Raw genomic sequence first — 19,486 nt, forward strand, 5'->3', positions numbered from 1 at the left:
ACTAACAATTTAACTAAGGGGAAATAAAAAGGGAAAGGGGAAAGGGAGGGGAAAAAAGGAAAATAAAAAGAAGGGAGGAAAACAAACAAACAAAATAAATGAAGGCTATATGGAAGTGCAGAGGAAAGAAATTACTCTCTACTTCCCACAAATGAGCGATGATTGACCACGTCCTTGAAGCAAGGCCTCAACGCACGCAGCCGGTGTTCGAGAGGAGGACCGACGTCTTCCAAACGAGAGCCCACCCCTCCCCTCTTCTTCCTGTTTCCCCCTTTTCTTGCTGAGTGTGACACCACATGGTACGGAATATCCCTTTGGTTGGTTTAGGCCAGCTGCCCTGGTGATGTTTCTCTCCTCACCTTTTGCCCACCCCCTAGGAGGGTTAGAGAAAGGCCTAATACTGTGCCACTGCTGCTCAGCAGGAGACACAACGCTGGTGTGATACCACTGCTGTTCCAGCTACAAGTACAGAGTACGGCACTGTATGGGCTGCTGCTGGGAAAGTTAACATTCCAGCCAGACCCAGTACAACCCCCGAAAATCAGCCCTGCGAATCTCTCTTCAGCCCTGCGAAAAGGCAGAAGCTGGATAAAAAGCCGCCTCCCGTGGTAAATCTGGCAAAGAAAGCTCTGAAGGAAACAGTGGAGAACAGGGCAGATGATCTGGAGGATGAGGCTCTTAAAGGGCTGCTGCCAGCATTCATCAGGAACTCCGTTCACTCCAAGAAGCAAAATGTCCAGCATACAGCTAAATAAAAACATCATACGATGGGTGAGCAATTGGCTAACGGGCAGGGCCCAAAGGGTTATGGTGAATGGGGCTGTGTCAGGCTGGCGGGCGGTCACCAGTGGGGTCCCTCAAGGCTCCATTTTAGGGCCGGTACTTTTCAATATTTTTATAAACGATCTGGATGTAGGAATAGAAGGTATTTTGAGCAAGTTTGCTGATGACACCAAACTTGGAGGAGTTGTGGACTCGAATGAGGGTGGAAAGGCCTTGCAGAGGGATCTGGATGGGTTGGAGAGCTGGGCGATCACCAACCGCATGAAGTTCAATAAGAGCAAGTGCCGGGTCCTGCACCTGGGACGGGGAAACCCTGGCTGCACGTACAGACTGGGCGATGAGACGCTGGAGAGCAGCCTAGAAGAGAGGGATCTGGGGGTCGTGGTAGACAACAAGTTGAATATGAGCCGGCAGTGTGCCCTGGCAGCCAGGAGGGCCAACCGTGTCCTGGGGTGCATCAAGCACGGCATCGCTAGTAGGTCGAGGGAGGTGATTGTCCCGCTCTACTCTGCGCTGGTGCGGCCTCACCTCGAGTACTGTGTGCAGTTCTGGGCACCACAGTATAAAAAGGACATGAAACTGTTGGAGAGTGTCCAGAGGAGGGCTACGAAGATGGTGAAAGGCCTGGAGGGGAAGACGTACGAGGAACGGCTGAGGGCACTGGGCCTGTTCAGCCTGGAGAAGAGGAGGCTGAGGGGAGACCTCATCGCAGTCTACAACTTCCTCGTAAGGGGGTGTCGAGAGGCAGGAGACCTTTTCTCCATTAACACCGGCGACAGGACCCGCGGGAACGGGGTTAAGCTGAGGCAGGGGAAGTTTAGGCTTGACATCAGGAGGGGGTTCTTCACAGAGAGAGTGGTTGCACACTGGAACAGGCTCCCCAGGGAAGTGGTCACTGCACCGAGCCTGTCTGAATTTAAGAAGAGATTGGACTGTGCACTTAGTCACATGGTCTGAACTTTTGGGTAGACCTGTGCGGTGTCAAGAGTTGGACTTGATGATCCTTAAGGGTCCCTTCCAACTCAGGATATTCTATGAAATGTTTTGCCTCCACCGTGAGCCCAACTTCAGCACAAATGTGGACCTAAAATGTGGAAAATGAAGCAGTTTTCCTCCACCGTGAGGCAAACTACAGCCAAAATGTGGAGAAATTGTGGAAAATGAAGTGTTTTTCCTCCCCTGTGAGCCAAACTTCAGCCCAATTTTGGACCCCAAATGTGGAAAACGAAGCATTTTCCCTCCATTGTGAGCCAAACTACAGCCCAGAGGTGGACACAAAATGGGGAAAACGAAACATTTTGCTTCCTCCGTGAGCCAAACTTCATCAGAAATGTGGACAAAATGTGTTTTCCCTCCACTGTGAGCCAAACTACAGCCCAAATGGGGACAGAATGTGGAAAACGAAGCGTTTTTTCCTCCACCATGAGGCGAACTACAGCCGAAATGTGGAGAAAATGTGGAAAATGAAGTGTTTTTCCTTCACCAGGAGGCTAACTACAGCCCAAATGTGAATCCAAAATGTGGATAATGAAGTGTTTTCCCTCCACTGTGAGCCAAACTACAGCCCAAATGGGGACAAAATGTGGAAAACGAAGTGTTTTTTTCCCCCGTGAGCCAAACTTCAGCCCAAATTTGGACCCAAAATGGGGAAGATGAAACATTTTGCCTCCACCGTGAGCCAAATTTCAGCACAAATGTGCACAAAATGAGGAAAACGAAGCATTTTTCTTCCACTGTGAGGCAAAGTACAGCCGAAATGTGGAGAAAATGTGGAAAATGAAGTGTTTTTCCTTCACCAGGAGGAAAACTACAGCCCAAATGTGAACCCAGAATGTGGATAACGAAGTGTTTTTCTTCCCGTGAGCCAAACTTCAGCCCAAATTTGGACCCAAAATGGGCAAAATGAAGCATTTTGCCTCCACCGTGAGCCAAACTTCAGCCGGAATGTGACACAATGTGGAACATGAAGTGTTTTCCCTCCACCGTGAGGCAAACTACAGCACAAATCGAACCCAAAATGCGGAAAACGAAGCGTTTTCCCTGCATTGTGAGGCAAACTACAGCCCAGAAGTGAATAAAATGAGGAAAAGGAGGCGTTTTGCCCAGCCCGAGCCGGGACCGTTTCCGCAAGGCCCGGCCGCCCACAACCGGGCGCGGCCCCGAGGCCTCAGCCCGCGGGGCGGCCCTCGTCCCCCTCACAGCGCTCCGCCTATCAGCGCCCGCCTTTCCCTAGACGGACAGGCGTTTCGACCAATGAGCGGTGCGAGAAGGGGAAAGTGGGCGGGCTTAGCGGCCGGCCGGGCTGTGGCGGCGACGGGCCGGGGGGGTTGTGAGGCACCGGGAGCGCGTCCCCGACCCTAAATCCCCTCAGAGCGGCCCGGGGAGGCCAGGCTGAGCTGTTTTTTCCCCAAAAAGCTCCCCGTGCTGCCTCCGTGCCCGGGAGCTGCCTCTCGGTGCCCCTTCGAGCTCCGCCGGGCGTCGCCAAGCGGGCCCTGCTCCCCCCCCCCTCGGGCCTCCCTGTCCCCCTCAGGCGCTGAGGCGGGATGGGCTTCGCGGAGGACAAGGTGTACGGCCACATCCTGAGGAACATGGACAAGTTCAAGAACATCCACGTGGCGTCGCTGGTCGATTCCCTCGGCTGCCTCACCGAAGCGGACAGGGTAACTCGCCGGTGTTAAAACCGGGCACCTCGCCTGGTGCTACAACACGGGGGGGGGGAGGGGTGCAGAAGCTTTGTTTCTGGTTATTTGTGGCCAGCAAGGCGAGGGAGGGGGGTGTCACCTTCTGCTCTGCTGTTTTGAGCCCCCTTCGTGGTGCTGTGCTCGGCTCTGGGCCCAGCACGGGGAAGTGGAGCTGCTGGAGCAGGGCCTGAGGAGGCCGTGGGGGTGCTCAGGGGCTGGAGCAGCTCTGAGAGAGGGGAGTGGTGGGGTCTGGGGAAGAAAAACCCCCAGGGAGAGCTCCCAGTGGCCTGCCTGTACCTAAAGGGGGCTGCAGGAGAGCTGGGGAGGGACTCTCTGTCGGGGGGGCAGTGATAGGACAAGGGGTAACAGCTTTAAACTAAAAGAGGGCAGATTTAGGTTAGATACAAGGCAGAAATCCTTCACTATGAGGGCAGTGAGGCCCTGCCCAGGCCGCCCCGAGGAGCTGTGGCTGCCCCATCCCTGGCAATGCCCAAGGCCAGGCTGGATGGGGCTTTGGGCAACCTGGTCTGGTGGGAAATGTCCCTGCCCATGACAGGGGCTGGAAATAGATGGGTTTTAGGGTCCCTTCCAACCCAAACAGTTCTGTGATTCTCCCTCTAAAGCACGCCTTGCCTCTTGGTGTTCTTTGCTCAGGATGAACTTCATACCCGACAGGAGGTGCGGGGCAGCAATGCGACCGCCTACAAATTCTATCAGCACGTGAAGTGCCGCCGGGGCTGGGTGACCGACCTGATCAACGCCCTGCACCAGAACAACGCGGGGCACCTGGCCGAAGAGCTGCAGCAGGTCTACGACCTCTACCAAACCCGTAAGCGGCCTCCCCGCAGCACCTTGCCCCGGTGACGTGCCTGGGGACGGGAGGAGGTTGGCGGGGATCCTTGTTCAAAGCTGCTCGGGTTGGCAGCGGGCTGGGTGCCTCAGCATCCTTGTCCTAAGGGGGAGGTGGAAATGGGAATTAAGGGGTGCTGCAGGTTTGGCTGATGTGGGGACAGAGCATGGGTGTGAGAGGGGCTGCCTCAGCCCCACGTCCACCCTCTGCCTCCTCGGCTTTTCCGCGCTGCCTCAGCTTTTACCTGCACCTCCTCAGCTTCTCCAAGAGCCTCAGCCCCACCAGCTGCTCCAAATCCTGGTGCTGCCTCCTTCCCTCCCGATGCCCGGCCTGCTGTCTCCGTCAGTGCCCAGCTGCCATTTTCGGGGCCAAAACCCGCTGTGGATGCCCCACTGGCTGATCCTCCTCGCTGCACCTCGCCCACGGGTGGCCACCCGCCTCTCCAGCACTCTTCTGCCACCAGTGCGAGCCCAGCTGCAAGCAGGGACATTCCCAGCACCGACCTGGACGCCAGGGCCCCTGTGCAGGAAAAGGTGAGCCGGACAGGGCTGCAAAGATCCCTTTTGGAGTGGAGTTTCGGTGCTTTGGGTGCCACGAGCACGCTCTTGCTGCTGGTTTCTGCTGTGTGCTCTCTGCACCTGGCAGCTTCACCCACCCGGGCACCTTCTGTGCCATTTCCACGCAGAATTTGGGGTAGAATGCGGCTTCTGCTGGTGAGAAACAGCAATCTGCGCCCTTTTAGCCTACACTCGGCCCTATAACCGTGCGAGGACAGGCTTTGCTCTTGTTCTGTGCTCCCTCCTGCTGCCTGGTGCCCTGTGAGTCCTCAGCCGGGACAAAATGGGGCTGCCCAGCGATTTACCAGCTCCTTTTCTTCCAGCCCCTGGAAAAAACGAGCCCGCAGCCTCCACCACCACCTCTGGCCACAACCTACGGTGGAGCGAGCGATGGGCACAGCGCTGCGGGGCCGCTCCCGTGCCCGACGGAGGCTGAGAGGGTGGCAGCGGGATCCCCCGGGGGGCTTTTTCCGTGGGCTGCACCCCCCAAGCAGGGCCGGGAGTGGCTGAGCCAGCGATCCCCGGTGTGCGTGGCCGACGGCTGCTTCGGGAACTCCAAACACCTGCACCGTGCGGCGCCGGGCTCGGGGCTGGGCACATCCGTCCCGCTCAGGGACCCGCTCAGCGCTCGCAGTGTGGGGCAGCCCAGAAATGAACCCCAGGAAGACGTTTACATCTCCGCCGAGCTGCCTGCGGGGTTGGCAGAGCCCTCAGGATCTCCGGGGAGGCAGGAGAAGGAGGCTGAGCTCGGTGCTGAGCACGGAGAGGCTCCCAGCAGCCTGGTGGATGTGCGCAGCCCCCTCCTCATCCAGCAGCAGTTCGATGCAGAGCAGAAACTGGCCGGGATGCTGCGAGAACACCAAGGTGGAGGTGAGTTTGCTTCCAAAGCTGGCTGGTAGCAAGCTTCTGGAAGGTCTCCTGGTTAACGCAGCGTCTTGTTCTCTCCCCGTCAGACACTCGGGTGGAAACCACCGTCCCCAGAGACACTTCCCCATCCCGCGACGTCTCCTGGAAGCTTCCTGTGCCAGAGCAAACGCTGCCTGCGGGGAAGGCAGCCAGCAGCACCCCCCCTGTGCCAGCAGAGGAGAAAGTAGGTGACCTTTCGGTGCCTCATTCAGGTCCTTTTAATCTCCCCTGCCTGGGACCTTTTTATTTTTGCTGCAGCGTAAGGCTTTTTGAGCTGGGGACGAGTTTGTTTTTTTTTCCCCACCATGTTCTTCTTCCTGTCCCCAAGCTGTATTTTAGGGCACGTGTGCAGCCTCGCCTGCTGGCTGTTGCAGCACGCACGACCCTAGCCCGACCCTAACCTCACTGGAACATCCCCCGCTGATTTTGTGGGGCTTCGTTTTGTCAGCTTTGGGGTTTGGGATGGTTTCCCAAACGCTGGGAGGAGAAAGGGAGCCAAGATTCGTTGGTCAGCACCTCCCAGCCCCCCTATTTCCCCCTCTCGTTGTCTCCCAAAGGTGCTCCTGGCCTCGGCGTCCCCTTTCCAGGGCTCAGCAGTGGGGGAAAGCTTCGTGAGCCCATCTGGGAGGACGTCCTGCCGGGGGAGCTCTGCCACAAGCATCTGGGCCTCTGTCAACGGCCCGGAGGAGGACGTGGAGCTCAGCAAGCCGGGCGTCCTCCTCTCGCTGCCGGGGCAAAGCCCGCGGGTGGCTGCCAGGCCCCCGGGCGGCGCCGCCACCGCTTCCGAGGCCACTGATCACCTCGGTTTGAGCAGCGACCCGCTCCTGATGAGCGCAGACAGCTCAGATCCAGGAGAAACACACGAGGATTCCACTTCGGGACGTTGCTCCTCGGCTCCTGGAAGCGAAGAAGCAGAGGAAACGCGCTCCTGTTCGCCTCTCAGCTGGAGAACCGAGGAGATCCACGTGGAGCACAGCCCCAGCGTGCTGCTGCAGGCGAGCAACGAGCTCCAGGACGGAGCTGGTGGCGTGGGCAGCCCCCCAGCTTCTCACTCGAGGGGTGGCCGCGGTGTCCCCAGCCCTGGGGACAGCCCCGGCTTTTCCTTGCCCTACCTCGTCCCGGCCGTGGGCATCGCACTCATTTCCACCGTGGCCTTCCTGGTGTACGCCCGGCTGCAGAAATAGAGGAGGGGAGAGGGAAACGGGGAGCTGGGGCCGCCCTTGGGAGGTTCCTCTTCCCCGCAGGGATTCGTCTGGCACGTCTGAACCCCAAGGAGACGTCTGAAACTCCGAGGAGCAGCCTTACCCCAAAGGTCTTGTTCCAAATTCGGGTCCCGAATTTCCCGACTGCCCCCCGGGAGCGGCTTGGAGCGCACGGGGATCGTGCTGCGGGGCTTCCAAAACGAGCTGAAACCCCAAACCCAATTAAATTCCGCAGCCAAACGCACAAAGTGCCTTCCGAAAAACGATGGGCAGGAAACAAACAGCGGGATTTTGGTCTGACGGGGCTGATTTTGGGGCTGGATGTGAACTGCACCCAGTTTTGGAAATGTCAGCGGGTGGCAGAGGGCTTTCAGAACGCACTTTATGTCCTCTGCTGCGCCGGGGGCTGCCGGGGCTGCTCTCCTCTCAAAAAGCCGCGGTGAATTCCCAAAGCTCCCCCCCCAAGCAGGGAGAAGAGCCCGGAATTCCCCGCCAGCAGTGCCCAGCGAAACATTTTGCTCAGCCTTAAGGAATTCTGTCCGTGAGCGCTTCGCACACAGCTCCCCACGGAAGCCGCAGCTTTTAACACTCGGATTTCCTCTGAATTTGCAGCGGACGCGGAAAATCTTCCCAAATGCAGCACCCGGAGCAGGGCTCTTAGTGGGATTCTTCCCCTATTTCCCCAGAACTTCGTCGTGACGTCTCATTCACTTTATATTTCCACTTGAATCGCTCTTGGGAAGCAGTGGATTCATTTTACTTGATAAAAGCACAAAGTTTTCTCTTTTTTTTTCATTTTTTTTTGGTGTTTGGTGCAAAGTGCCGCCGCTCCCACCTCGCCACGTAGCACTTTAAGAGCCTCAGCAGCAGATGAACCCGCAGGAGGGGATTGCGCCCTGCGAATCCTTTAAAAAATAAACAGCGAGGCGTGTTGTGAAACATGGAATAAAATCCTTCACAGAACCCTTGAGGTGTCCTGCTCGTAACGGGGGGAGAATCCCAGATTTTGTAGGGCGAGGAAGGGTACGGGGGGGGCAGGGGGAAGGGGAACTGAAATAAATCCCAAATCCCGACCCTGTGCCCATATCGGGATGCAGGATCTGGTGCAGGGATGGATCCGAGCCCCTCTGGGTACTCTGGGTTCAGCTCCGCTCCCAAACCGTGCTGCTGGGGGGTTCCCAGGTGCCTTTTGGGGAGAATTAGGGAGGTTTTGGGCAACGTGGCTGAAAGCAGCCCTTTTTGCAGCGTTGGGTGTCCTCTGCGGGGCGCAGCGAGGGCAGGGCAGGCCGCAGGGCTGCGGTCACAGCCGACCGTGCTGGGGGTGCGCCAGGTAATTAGCAATTAGCCGGTACCCCCTAATTACCCATGGCTAATTACCAATTAGCCCTCAGTCCAGACCCACCCCCTTCTAGGAGCGTCCCCATTTCCCTAGGGACGGCCCTGAGGGTGGGTGGGGGTGCATGTCGTGACATATTGCGCTCATGTCGTGACATAGAAGGCAGCTGGAGGGAGAGGCCTCGCTATTTGCATATGCAAATCGTATGCAAAGCAGCCCCCCCCCCCCCGCGGCCCAGCCCAGCCGGGCCTACTGCAGTCTGCCCCTCGGCCCCCGTCTGCGTTGCCATGGTTACCCCGGCTGTCAATCATCCGCGTTATCCCGCCCCAACTGCATTCGCCTCACTCCATTGGCCGACGGCCCTGTCACTCTCTCCCCGAAAGCACGCCATAGGCTAACTCCTTCTCCCATCCCCCGCCCCTCTCCTCCCCGCGCTCCCTCCTCCTATTGGCTCCCCACCCCGCCGCTTCCCATCCCTCTCCCCTCATTGGCCACCCCACCCGTCACTCCGCTCAACGGCGGCAGCCGATTGGCCGCCGCCTCACGGCTCCTCCCGCCCCCTTCCCTCGGGGCAGGAGCGAGCGCGGCCGGGCCCTCAGACGGGGGGGGGAGGGGGGCGAGGGAGGCAGGGCCGGGGCCGCTCGGCGCAGGCGCGCTGCGGGCGGCGGCTGCGGCTGTGGCGGCGGCTGAGGGGAGCGGCGGGGCGCGGCGGGGCGGGCGGCCCATGGGGAAGGGCCGCGCTGCGGATGGAGCCGCTGCGCAACGGCGGCGGGGCGGAGGACAAGGCCCGGAGGCGGGGAGCGGACTCCGGGCCCCCGAGGCGGTGGAGCAGCGGTGGAGGTGGAGGCGCGGCGGGCGCTGACAGCTCGGCGGCGGCCGGGCCTAGCGGCAGGCAGCGGAGGGACTCGGTCCGCAAGAACCGGCCCCGTGAGTGCGCCTCAGGGGGGGGCGGGGCCTAAAGGGGAGGGGAGGGGCCTGGAGGGGAGGGGGAGGGGCTTAAAGGGAGGGGGCGGGGCCTGGATGGGGAGGGGGGAGGGGCTTAGTGGGGGGCGGGGCCTAATGGAAGGAGGGGGGTGGGCGGGGCTTGGGGGAGGGGCGGAGCTAAGGGAGGTGGGTGGGGCTATGGGGGTTGGGGGCGGGGCTAAGGGGGTGCAGGGGGCGCTATGGGGGTGTAATGGGGTTGGGCTGGAGGGATATGGGGATAGAAGGACAGGGGATAAGGGGACAGGGGGGTGGAAGGACAGGGGGACACGGGGCAGGGGACAGAAGGACAGGGGGATAAGAGAATGGGGACACAGGGTAGGGGGACAGAAGGACAGGGGGATAAGGGAACAGGGATCATGGGGATGGAAGGACAGGGGGGCACAAGGGGACAGAAGGACAGGGGATAAGGGGATGGGGGACAAAGGAAGGGGACAGAAGGATGGAGGATAAGAGAATGGGGGGATACGGGGCAGGGGGACAGAAGGACAGGGGGAGACACGGGAAAGGAGGGGACGCGGGGCAGGAGGATAAAAGGGCAGGGAGACAGAAGGACACAGGTGGCGGACAAGAGGACAGAAAGATAGGAGACATGGCACACAGGCAGGGGGACAGAGAGGGACACAGCGGGTGGGGGGGGATACGGGACGAGGGGGCACAGGGGGCAGCAGCCCACAGGCAGAGCCAGGCAGTGAGGGTTGGAGCAGTGCCCAGTGGGAGCGCAGCAGTGGGGAGTAGGGGAGCAGAGAAGCCCCTCGGCTCGGCAGGGACGTTGTGACAAGCCAGCCCCTGAGCCACGCTGCGTGGGCTGGCACGGAGCAGGCAGCAGCCTGGGTTTTGGCAGCAGCCGTGGCTGCATTCCCGGAGCTGGGGGCCTGCAGGTGCCCGGGGGTGCCCGCAGGAGGAGGCAGCGGCACCGTAAGGCGGCTGCCTGAAGGACACAGCTCCTGAAGGACACCCCCGACAGAGCCCGAGGCTGGGGCAGCCCGGCCTGAAAGCAGCAATCAGAATTCCCGTGCAGCTGAGCCGCTGCAGTCCCTGTATCGTGCTGTGCTTTCAGTGATCTTCTCCTCAGTGCTAAAGGCTTTTTCTGGCTGCTGGAGAAAAGGGAGTTTATTCTTTGCCAACCACACCGTTACGGCCAAAAAAAAAAGCCCAAAAAGCGGTTTCAAAGTGCTCGCCTGCTGCAGAGCCTCCTCAGTGATTGCCTTTGGCATTCACATGCAGCAAAACCACCTTGGGGAGTGAGTCTGGTGTGGCTGCCTCGAAGGAGATCCCCTGAAGATCCCGAAGATCCCGCAGGGAGCCACAGGATTCCTCCTTAGGGAGCCGTCAGCTGTGAAGGAGAGCTGAAAAATGAGGGTGGGTGCGGGTGGAGCCATGCATTAAGGGATTAAACCCCCCTGCTCTGCTCTTGGGCAGTTTCTGCAAAAGGAGGAATTCCTTTTTAGGGTTGTTGGAGTTTCCTGTGAGGTCTGCGCCTGCGGGCTGGGCTGGGAGGAAGAGGAAGGAGGAGAGAAACCAGCGATGCCCAGGCAGCGAGGAGCAGCAGAACGTTGGCTTTGGAACTTCTAGCGTCTTCTTCCGAATAAGAAGCCCTAAAACTGCTTCAGCAGCTCCTTTGCAACACAGAATTTAAGCTTTGATGCTTTTAAATGCTTTTTCCTGATTTAGAGTCACGTATGAAATGTGAATTCCCCTTTTCGGAGCTGTGAGATGAGTGGCACTCTGCATTTAATGCTGACAAATGCTGTTTTTTTCCCTTTTCCCCCAGCTCTCCCATTTCCATAGCAGCATAACGCTATTAAAATACAGCATCGAGTGGTTTTTGTCATTGTGCACTCAGCTAAATCGTCAGTCTTCGTTGCTCCACGGGCAAATCTTTTTAGCTGCTAACAGAAGTGCCTCCGAACTCAGGGATCAGCCTGCAATCCCGCCTGTCACATGAAGAAAACCCACCACAGAGACCTTTAACTCATCCTGGCGCTTCGTGCAGCGCCTGTGCTAAGGGAGGAGAACCTTTGTCAGGCCAAAAGTGAAGAATTTTGTTCTTTTGGAAGAAAATCGCTTTGAAGACACTGCACCTGCTTTAGCAGGCCTTTCTTTTAGACACCGCCGAGAGGGAAACAGCTTCCCGGAAGGTGCTGGGAGACAGCAGAGCCTGCAGATCCCAAATTGGGCCAGGAAAACTGTCTCTGACTGTGGTAGACTCTGGAGAAATCAGTATTTGAGGAGGAACAGCAGCTGGTGGTGGTGCCCGGCCAGGAGAGCGTCCTCCCATTGGGTTTTCTGGTTCTCCCCTTGCTTTTTTTCCCCTCTTCAGGGAGCCCACTACGGAGAGGCTCTGCCCTTGCTGTTCCACCTGTTCAGAGCTTCGTGGGCCTGTTACGGGCTTCTCATGTCTCCTTTCATCTCTCTTCACAGAACAGAACAGGTTCTTTTTCCTTTACAGAACACCGAGGGTTTCACCCTGCTGCCACAAGCCCATGGCTGCGCTTTTCTCTTTGCCCAGGCTCCCCCGTGTCTCGGTGGCTCCCGCCTAGCCTTCAGCTCATTAACACCACTATTAATCCCTTCCAGTTCCCCGCTCCCATCGCAGATTCCATCTCATCGGGGTTTTCTCTTCATCTTCTCCAAGAAGCTCATTACCTAACGCAGCTGTAACCGCTGCTGGGCCTGCCACCGATGCGTATTTTGCAACGGGGGGGGGGAATTTGCCTAATAAAATAATCCAATTAGACGTTTGTTTTTGCCTCCCTGGGGCATCTTAGATGCCTCGTCTACCCCGGCGTTGCGTGCTGTAATTAGTTACCGTCTGTGCGGTGCTTTGATGGAACAGCCCTGGAATTAGCCTCGGCTCTGGCTCCGGCTCAGGACTTTATGGAAAGAAATCTCTGGGGATTAAAATCAGAGCGGCACCCGCCCGGGGCCGTGTTTTTAGGGTGCTGCGGGTATTTGGGGGATTGCAGAGAGGTTTTGGGGGGCTCCCGAGCACCAGGTGCCTCAAAGGAGGAGTTAGCTGAGGGTTCTCAGTGCTGACAGCCACGTTCTGACAAAGAAAGACCACACTTTTTATTTTCCACTAGTTTGGGTAGCTCCAATGGGGCTGTAGTTTGGAGTCCTCAGAGAATTGCATGAATCAATTCAGTCTGTAAGTAGTTTTGGTGTTCCATATCCCATTTCTTTTTCTTTTATTATTTTTTTCTCTCCCCTTTCTAGTCTTCCCTTGGTTTGGCCTGGACATCGGAGGCACCTTGGTGAAACTGGTGTATTTTGAACCCAAGGACATCACCGCCGAAGAGGAGAAGGAAGAAGTGGAAAACCTCAAAAGCATCCGAAAGTACCTGACCTCCAACGTAGCCTACGGCTCCACAGGCATTCGGGATGTGCACCTAGAGCTAAAGGACCTTACCCTGTGTGGACGTAAAGGCAATCTGCACTTTATACGCTTTCCTACTCATGACATGCCTGCTTTTATTCAAATGGGAAGCGAAAAGCACTTCTCGAGCCTCCATACTACCTTATGTGCCACGGGAGGTGGAGCGTACAAATTTGAGCAGGACTTTCGCACAGTAGGCATTTTTGGCTTCTCTACACACTTAGGATCTGCTAGCGCCACCCTGGTTGAGCTTCGAGCTAGGAATTGCTTCCAGCCTGTCCCTGCAGACTCCAAACTCCTCTAAATCAGCGTGGGAAGAGCGCGCCTAATTCAACCCAAACCTAGCTCAGGGAACGGCGTGCGGAGCCGCGTTCACCTCCCTGAATTCCGACCCCTTCTTTCCTAAAAGTGCATGCAGCCTTCCCACAGCCCTGCAACGACTCGCTGGCTGCCGTGCTGTGTGCCCTTACAAGATTTGCTCTGTTATTAATCCATGATTGTGCTGATCTCCTGGTGTTTCCTCATCACCGTGTTCACAGGCTTAATTTTTTTTTTCATATCGTTCCCTAGCTCGTGTGGTTTTGTGTCTAACGCACATAACTCGGCTGGTTGAGGTTCAGTCCAATTAGGTGGGGAATTAATCAAAAGGAGGTCAGGAGGGGGGGGATTTGACATCATCGTGTGGCTTCCTTGTAAGATAAAGCCTTGTTTAGGGCTGCAGTACGTGTGTGCTACATTCTTTGTTCAACCAAGCCTTGAAAAATGTACCAAAGAGGGGTTTTGTGCACTCCAGGCAGTGATATAAGCAGAAAACCATCTCAGAACTCTCTTTTTTAATTTTTTTTGAGCGGTTAAGCCTCTCTTCATTTTTTTCTTCCTTTTTTTCTTCCTTTTCATGCTAGTCCTGAGCCCCTGGGCAGTCGATGGGATTCTCTTGGCTTCCAAATCTGCCTCAAATTGCTTGTTTCCCCCTCCTTCATGCACACGTGCTTCACGCCAGGGTAGTTAGCAGCCCATGCTGGGGGGCGCACAGCCCTCCTGGCCTCCACACTTCTTTCCCTGCCACCACGAGATGTGAGGATAACTGAAATGAAGACATTTTTCTAGCCCTGAGCACAAACCCTTTGTGTCCCTCGCTACTTCTTGAATATCCCATGTCTTTCTTTTCCTTTCCCCCGCGCCAGATGGGTGACCTTCAGCTGCGGAAGCTCGACGAGCTCGATTGCCTTATCAAAGGAGTGCTCTACATCGACTCGGTTGGCTTCAACGGCCACTCGGAGTGCTACTACTTCGAAAACCCGACGGACGCCGAGCGGTGCCAGAAGCTGCCGTTCACCTTGGAGAACCCCTACCCGCTCCTCCTGGTGAACATCGGCTCGGGGGTCAGCATTTTGGCCGTCTACTCAAAGGAGAACTACAAACGGGTAACGGGCACCAGGTGAGCGCTGTGAGAGGGGGGAGGGAGCCTTATTTTAGGCTCCTAAAGGTTTTTTTCTGCGTTGTAGATGGCGTTTTCAGGGCTGAGCTGCACTGAAGGCACTGAGTTGAGTGTCAGCCTCCAGCTTCTGCTGCAGTCCCTTCTCTCTGCCAATAAAGATCCCTCCTGGAAGAGGGAATCCGAACTCCATGTTTTAATTTCCCTGCTGCACCTTGTGTCCTTAGAGGCTGTTTTCTGAGTTGCCCCGCTGCAGGAATTAAACCCTTTTATTCAGCAGAGATCCCACGTTTCGGTACTAACCCCAACCTGCTCGTGCCCACGGTTAGCTCCAGTCATAGCAGCAGAGATTTGAATCCAGACTGGTGCAAGATACCTTTTTTTTTGGCAAAGGGCTGCTGGAACAACCGTAACTCCCCAGTTTATAATACTAACCCCCCCCCAGCACAGACCTGACTCCTCTCAGACGTGTTTAGTGGTGTGTTTGCACAGCAACGTGCACAGGACGTCGTGTTTTCCAGAGTTGTGCACAGCTGTGCCTTAATGCTCCGTGAACCCCTCAGGACCGGTATTTATTTTGGGATCAGCTCCTCGGAGCGCTGGGAAGAAGGTGGATGTTTGTAAAACAGGAAAACTGCCTTCTTGTTTAGGAACGTGCCCTCTGCAGAAGGCTGTGAGGGCATGGGATCGCGTACAGGTTGCGGGCTGCTGGAAAGGAGCGGGTTTAAAGAGAAGAGCTCCTCTTTTTGGGATGATTCTCACCAAAAAGAGAAGCAGCAGGAGGGACGGGGCAGCTTGCACGAGCTCCCGTGCCCCTTCAGAAGCCAGGTGGGTGACTTGGGTTTCCCTTTATGTCGCAGCCTCGGAGGGGGAACCTTTTTCGGTCTCTGCTGCCTTCTCACCGGTTGCTCCACCTTCGAAGAAGCCCTGGAGATGGCATCCCACGGGGACAGCACCAAAGTGGACAAATTGGTGCGGGACATCTACGGCGGAGACTACGAGCGCTTTGGACTGCCGGGCTGGGCCGTGGCGTCCAGGTAAGGCTTGGTGGTGTTTTTTTTTTCCCTACAATAACTTCTGCAATGATGAAAAACTGGATTTATTTGTCTTAGGGGATCCGCCACTCCGGCTGGTGTTACACCAGATCTAAATGACTGCCTGTGCTGCTTTTTAAAGCAAGAAATATTTCCAAATGAATTGTTTTAGTTAACTTAGTGATTCCTTTTCTCTTCTGGAGTTCTGATTTAACCAGGCCTTTAACCCCGAGCCTTTCCTTGCAGTTTTGGGAACATGATGAGCAAGGAGAAGAGGGAGTCTGTCAGCAAGGAGGACCTCGCGAAGGCCACCCTGATAACCATCACCAACAACATCGGCTCCATCGCGCGGATGTGCGCCCTCAACGAGGTACTGAGGGAAAACCCAGCTCACTGCTGCCCCTCTGCAGCATCCCTTCCGTGCTGCTGTGCCTCTTTCCCTGCACACACTTCATCCAGGTGCATTCATTCCTATATTTCTGGACATTCAGTAAGATGTAATCCGTTCTTTTTGGATTCTTAAATGAATTTTGTTCTTGCCTGCCTGTGTACTTGGGGTTCCCTGGGTTATTTTTACCCCGTTTTACCTCGTTTCCTCGCTCGAGCGCCACCACTTCCGCAGCCAGCACCGTATCTTTGTGCTTTCAGCTTCTTTACAGTGCTGCCTTGTTGCATTCATGTCAAGCAGCATTGTACAGGGCTATGAAAGAGCAGAGGCTCTTCAGCTTGGCTCGGAGCACACTCCTCACTCGTTGGCACACCCGATTTATCATCATTTACTGCTAAAAGCGTGCAAGGTATCTCACAAATAGTCGTGCCCACAAAACACCAGCTGGGTCCTTGCCAGTACACGGGGTAATGAAGAGAAGATGGTGAATAGTTGGTAGAGCAAAATTAATGAGTGTGGTGGTGGAAGGAAGACCAAAGAAGAAGCATGTGAGCAGTTAGGAGGTGTTCCTGATTCCTCAGTAAGCAGGGAAACTGAAAATTACTTCTCTGCTGGAGAGCAAGAATCTTTCCCTTCATCCCTTGGCTCCAGAGAACCGTTCTGTGAGAGAAAAGTTTGGCTGAAAATCCGCTTTAAATCTGAACTGGGTCGGTCTCTTCCTCTCACTCAGAATTGTGCTGGTTATGGGTTTTTAGATATTTTTTTTTCAGGTTGAAAGCTGTTTGGCTTTCCCTGTGAGGAATCAAAGGCCAGAGGTGGGGGGAAAGAGAGGAGATGGCACGCGCCGAACAGCCCTTCTAAGCTGTTAAGGGACCTGATAACAAAACCGTGTGAAGTCCCTAAGCTCGAGAAGCTGCAGTCACACCTGTAACTCTGCTATCAGTGGCTTCCATCCCCACCCACCAAGGAATTTTTGCTCCTTAGCTGCCAGGAGGAGGTTTTTGGGGTGATACAAAGTTTCTCTGGATTTAATGGGGTATTTAATGTGGACCAGTGACTTTTGGTTTGCTTTCAAGTTGGTTTGCATCAAGTCCCACTGGAAAATGAATTTGAAAAGCTCCACGTGGCCTTCTTGAAAAGCACTATATTTTTTTTTCTTCTAACTCTAAGGTGGGGCTTTTGTTGCAAGCAGAAAATGAAAAATTCAGGCTGAACGCTCCGATCTTCTTCCCTCATTCCTGCAGAACATCAACCGAGTGGTTTTTGTCGGCAATTTCCTGCGGATCAATACGATCTCCATGAGGCTGCTGGCGTACGCCTTGGACTACTGGTCGAAGGGACAGCTGAAAGCTCTCTTCTTGGAACACGAGGTGAAACGACGCTCCAGATTTTTATTTTCTCTTACAACACTCAGGTCTTGGAGCGCTCTGGCAGCAGTCCTGTGGGGTTTGTAGCTGCGGTGCTGGGCGTTGTGCAGCAGGTTCCAGCTGCCTTGTTCCTCTGGGCCCTGTTGCAGGGTCCCAGCAAGCACACGCGTTGCTCTGGGAACCACAATAAGAATGATTTGCTGCCAGGCTCCTGCTCGCTTGTGAACTTTAGTTTTTCTAGGCTATTTCCATGACACCACAGCTGGTTCCCTGCAGCTCTGCTGCCCCACGTAGCAAACAGAATCAGAATTTACTTCCTAATGTACCTACATCTGTTTTTTTCTTCCACCATGCTTTATAAGTTTTTAAAACTGCACTGTTCAATATTTATTCCTGTTATTCTTCCTCTCGTATCGGGTGCACGCCCAGGTTTGAGCTGCTGATGGCTGCTGTCTGTTTGCTTGCAGGGTTATTTTGGTGCCGTCGGTGCTCTTCTGGAACTCCTGGATTCAGCCTGACTCCCTGCAGCCTCCGGACGTCGGCCCTACAAAATCAGGGCGCTCCCTGGGCCTCGATGCCCACATTTGGCTTCGGTGACTTGTTACAACTGGCTGCGTGATCCTGTCAGAGGGCAGGATTGAGGTTGTTGACTGTCAGTTGAAGGCAGGCTGTAATTCAGAGCAGGTTTGCTTGCGGGGATGCAGTTGGGTTGAGCATCTGCAGGGCACGAAGCCACCGCCATCGAGTGTCCCTCTCCGTGCAGCCTTCCACACACATTTCATGGTGGTCACGTTGCGCAAAGCTCGCTCTTTCCCTTTCCTCAAGATCCCTGTGAGTGCCGGCTGTCCCCCTAGTTCCTATTTTATAGAATCCAGCTCAACGTTTCCTGTGCTGCGAATGAAACGTCAGGTCCTCGTTCCGCTGTAAATCCTGGGGTCGGGGCAGGGCCGGCAGCGCAACCCTGGCACCTAAAACCCCTGAGGACCGCTCCTGTCCCCTCCGCACCACGCAGCAGCCTCCCAGCAGGGTTCATTTCTGTTAGAGCAGCTTCTTACCCTTGTGTAGGGGTTCTCAGAGCCGGAAGGGAAGGTGTAAATCTTGTCCTGGCTTCCCAAATCTGTTCAGCTCGGTTCCGCTCGCAGCCTGCGGCGCTCTGCAGCCCGGCGTGGTGTTGGCATCGTGTTAGGAGCCCGTGACCTTGAGGCGTGCTGAAAGCAAACGTGAGGGTGAACCAGGTTTCTTCTTTCCCTCCTCTGCTGTCAGACCGGGCTGCACGGAACGATACCAAAGATTTCTTTTCCTTCAGCCACGCTTGGGGTCTCTGTAACGCTCCGTTTTATGCTCGTTAATGGCTCAAGTGCTGTGGTTCGGGGGGAAGCTGTTCCTCCCTTCCACGAGTTGTTCTCTCCTCTGTTTTCTCCGTGCACGCAGCCCTGTGAGCAGCCTGGGAAGCAGCTTGCTGCAGGTCGGAGCCTCTGAAGGTAACAACTCCCAGGCTGGGATTTTGCAGGTCGCTTGCTGCGTGCCGAGCAAACGAGCTCTCCAAAGAGCAGAGCTGCTGCTAGCGGCCAACAATTTAAAACGGGCCGACTGCATGCACGCAGCTTGTGCGTTGATCCTCCTTGTTCCTCTGCTTTGCCTTGCCTTGTTTTTTTTAGAAATTCTTCCCACTTCTAGAGTTCAGCTCTAAAAGGCGCAGCGGCTGTAGTGAGAAGGGCGCCGTTGGTGTTCTCCTTTCCACGTTGCTCGCTTCAGTTGTCCCCGTGGCACCTGCCTCTCGTTTGGGGCTGAAAAAGGGAGAAACGGTCAATTCAGATGTTTTTTTTCCTAGCGTAGATCCTGTGTGAGGCTTCTCTGAAGGCTGTCACATCAGTTCTGCCGGCAGCAGCGTGCCAGAGAGCAGGCAGCACGAAGCGAGGTGTCTCCAAAGCTTGAAGGGCCTGGAACTTCCTGAGCGCATCCCATAATTAAAGAAAAAAAGAGGGTGGGGAGGAAAGGAGAGAAAAATGGGAGAGAAAAAGCTTCAGGAAGCTTCTGTGCCCCTGCAAGTAAGGCCGAGGGGGGCTTAGCAGCCAGAATTTGCCCCAGGGCTTTTCCAGAGCCCCCTTGGGCACAGGCAGGGCACCTCTGGGTGCAGAAGGGAATCCTTGCAGGGCGTGGGAAGGGGCCGATGTCTCCAGGAGCAGCCCCGGGGAGCTGAGGGGAGGCAGAAGCCACCTGGAAAAGATTTGGGGACGTGAGGGGAAGCTGCTGAGAGAGGAGGAAGCTCTGCTGTGAAACAAGATCCTGCCCTGGCATGCGTGGAGATGCCCAGCTCGCGTCCCTCGTGCCGCCTGTGGGTTTGTGCGGGTCCTGCAGCTGCCGTGCTGTGTGCGTTCTTTTGTAAAACTTATTTTTTCGTTTTTTTTTTTTCCTTTTTTTTTTCTTGGAATAAAACATTTCAGTTATTTTTGTATACGCCAAACTCCCCTTGTTGGCTTCTCCTGCTCTTCTGCCCCGCTGCGGAAGGAACGCGCCAACAGGTCCCCAAGCGCCCCCGCACCGCCTCCTGTGGGGTCGGGGACCCCTGGCTGCCCCCGGGGGGGCT

The 19,486-nt window shown here is 55.9% G+C and overlaps 2 protein-coding genes across 4 annotated transcripts; both read left to right on the top strand.

The window, feature by feature from the left end:
- The first annotated feature begins 3,045 nt into the window (after positions 1-3,045).
- MAVS (mitochondrial antiviral signaling protein) lies at positions 3,046-7,942 on the top strand. Of its 2 annotated transcripts, none has more exons than XM_068679562.1 (6): positions 3,046-3,443; positions 4,119-4,293; positions 4,552-4,847; positions 5,195-5,741; positions 5,825-5,961; positions 6,335-7,942. In XM_068679562.1, the coding sequence occupies exons 1-6, from the start codon at positions 3,327-3,329 to the stop codon at positions 6,959-6,961; spliced, it is 1,899 nt and encodes a 632-aa protein (XP_068535663.1). In that variant the 5' UTR covers positions 3,046-3,326; the 3' UTR covers positions 6,962-7,942. The 2 variants fall into 2 exon arrangements, with proteins under 2 accessions (XP_068535663.1, XP_068535665.1); XM_068679564.1 differs by having other exon boundaries at positions 3,049-3,443; positions 4,573-4,847.
- A 1,079-nt stretch (positions 7,943-9,021) lies between these two features.
- PANK2 (pantothenate kinase 2) lies at positions 9,022-19,363 on the top strand. Of its 2 annotated transcripts, XM_068679565.1 has the most exons (7): positions 9,022-9,242; positions 12,516-12,868; positions 13,860-14,113; positions 14,971-15,147; positions 15,391-15,514; positions 16,777-16,902; positions 17,367-19,363. In XM_068679565.1, the coding sequence occupies exons 1-7, from the start codon at positions 9,062-9,064 to the stop codon at positions 17,415-17,417; spliced, it is 1,266 nt and encodes a 421-aa protein (XP_068535666.1). In that variant the 5' UTR covers positions 9,022-9,061; the 3' UTR covers positions 17,418-19,363. The 2 variants fall into 2 exon arrangements, with proteins under 2 accessions (XP_068535666.1, XP_068535667.1); XM_068679566.1 differs by lacking the exon at positions 9,022-9,242 and having other exon boundaries at positions 12,611-12,725.
- Positions 19,364-19,486: the final 123 nt, after the last annotated feature.

The sequence above is a fragment of the Anas acuta genome, chromosome 4 (assembly GCF_963932015.1).
Source record: "Anas acuta chromosome 4, bAnaAcu1.1, whole genome shotgun sequence".
In the NCBI taxonomy this organism is placed as follows: domain Eukaryota; kingdom Metazoa; phylum Chordata; class Aves; order Anseriformes; family Anatidae; genus Anas; species Anas acuta.

What these genes read in the sequence shown, in the direction of transcription:
- MAVS (XM_068679562.1), top strand. Translation starts at nt 3,327, where the DNA reads ATGGGCTTCGCGGAGGACAAGGTGTACGGCCACATCCTGAGGAACATG. An exon ending in CTACGACCTCTACCAAACCC is followed by an intron (nt 4,294 to 4,551) that starts GTAAGCGGCCTC and finishes GCGCTGCCTCAG; the next exon opens with CTTTTACCTGCACCTCCTCA. An exon ending in CTGTGCCAGCAGAGGAGAAA is followed by an intron (nt 5,962 to 6,334) that starts GTAGGTGACCTT and finishes TGTCTCCCAAAG; the next exon opens with GTGCTCCTGGCCTCGGCGTC.
- PANK2 (XM_068679565.1), top strand. Translation starts at nt 9,062, where the DNA reads ATGGAGCCGCTGCGCAACGGCGGCGGGGCGGAGGACAAGGCCCGGAGG. An exon ending in AAACGGGTAACGGGCACCAG is followed by an intron (nt 14,114 to 14,970) that starts GTGAGCGCTGTG and finishes TTTATGTCGCAG; the next exon opens with CCTCGGAGGGGGAACCTTTT. An exon ending in GGCTGGGCCGTGGCGTCCAG is followed by an intron (nt 15,148 to 15,390) that starts GTAAGGCTTGGT and finishes CTTTCCTTGCAG; the next exon opens with TTTTGGGAACATGATGAGCA.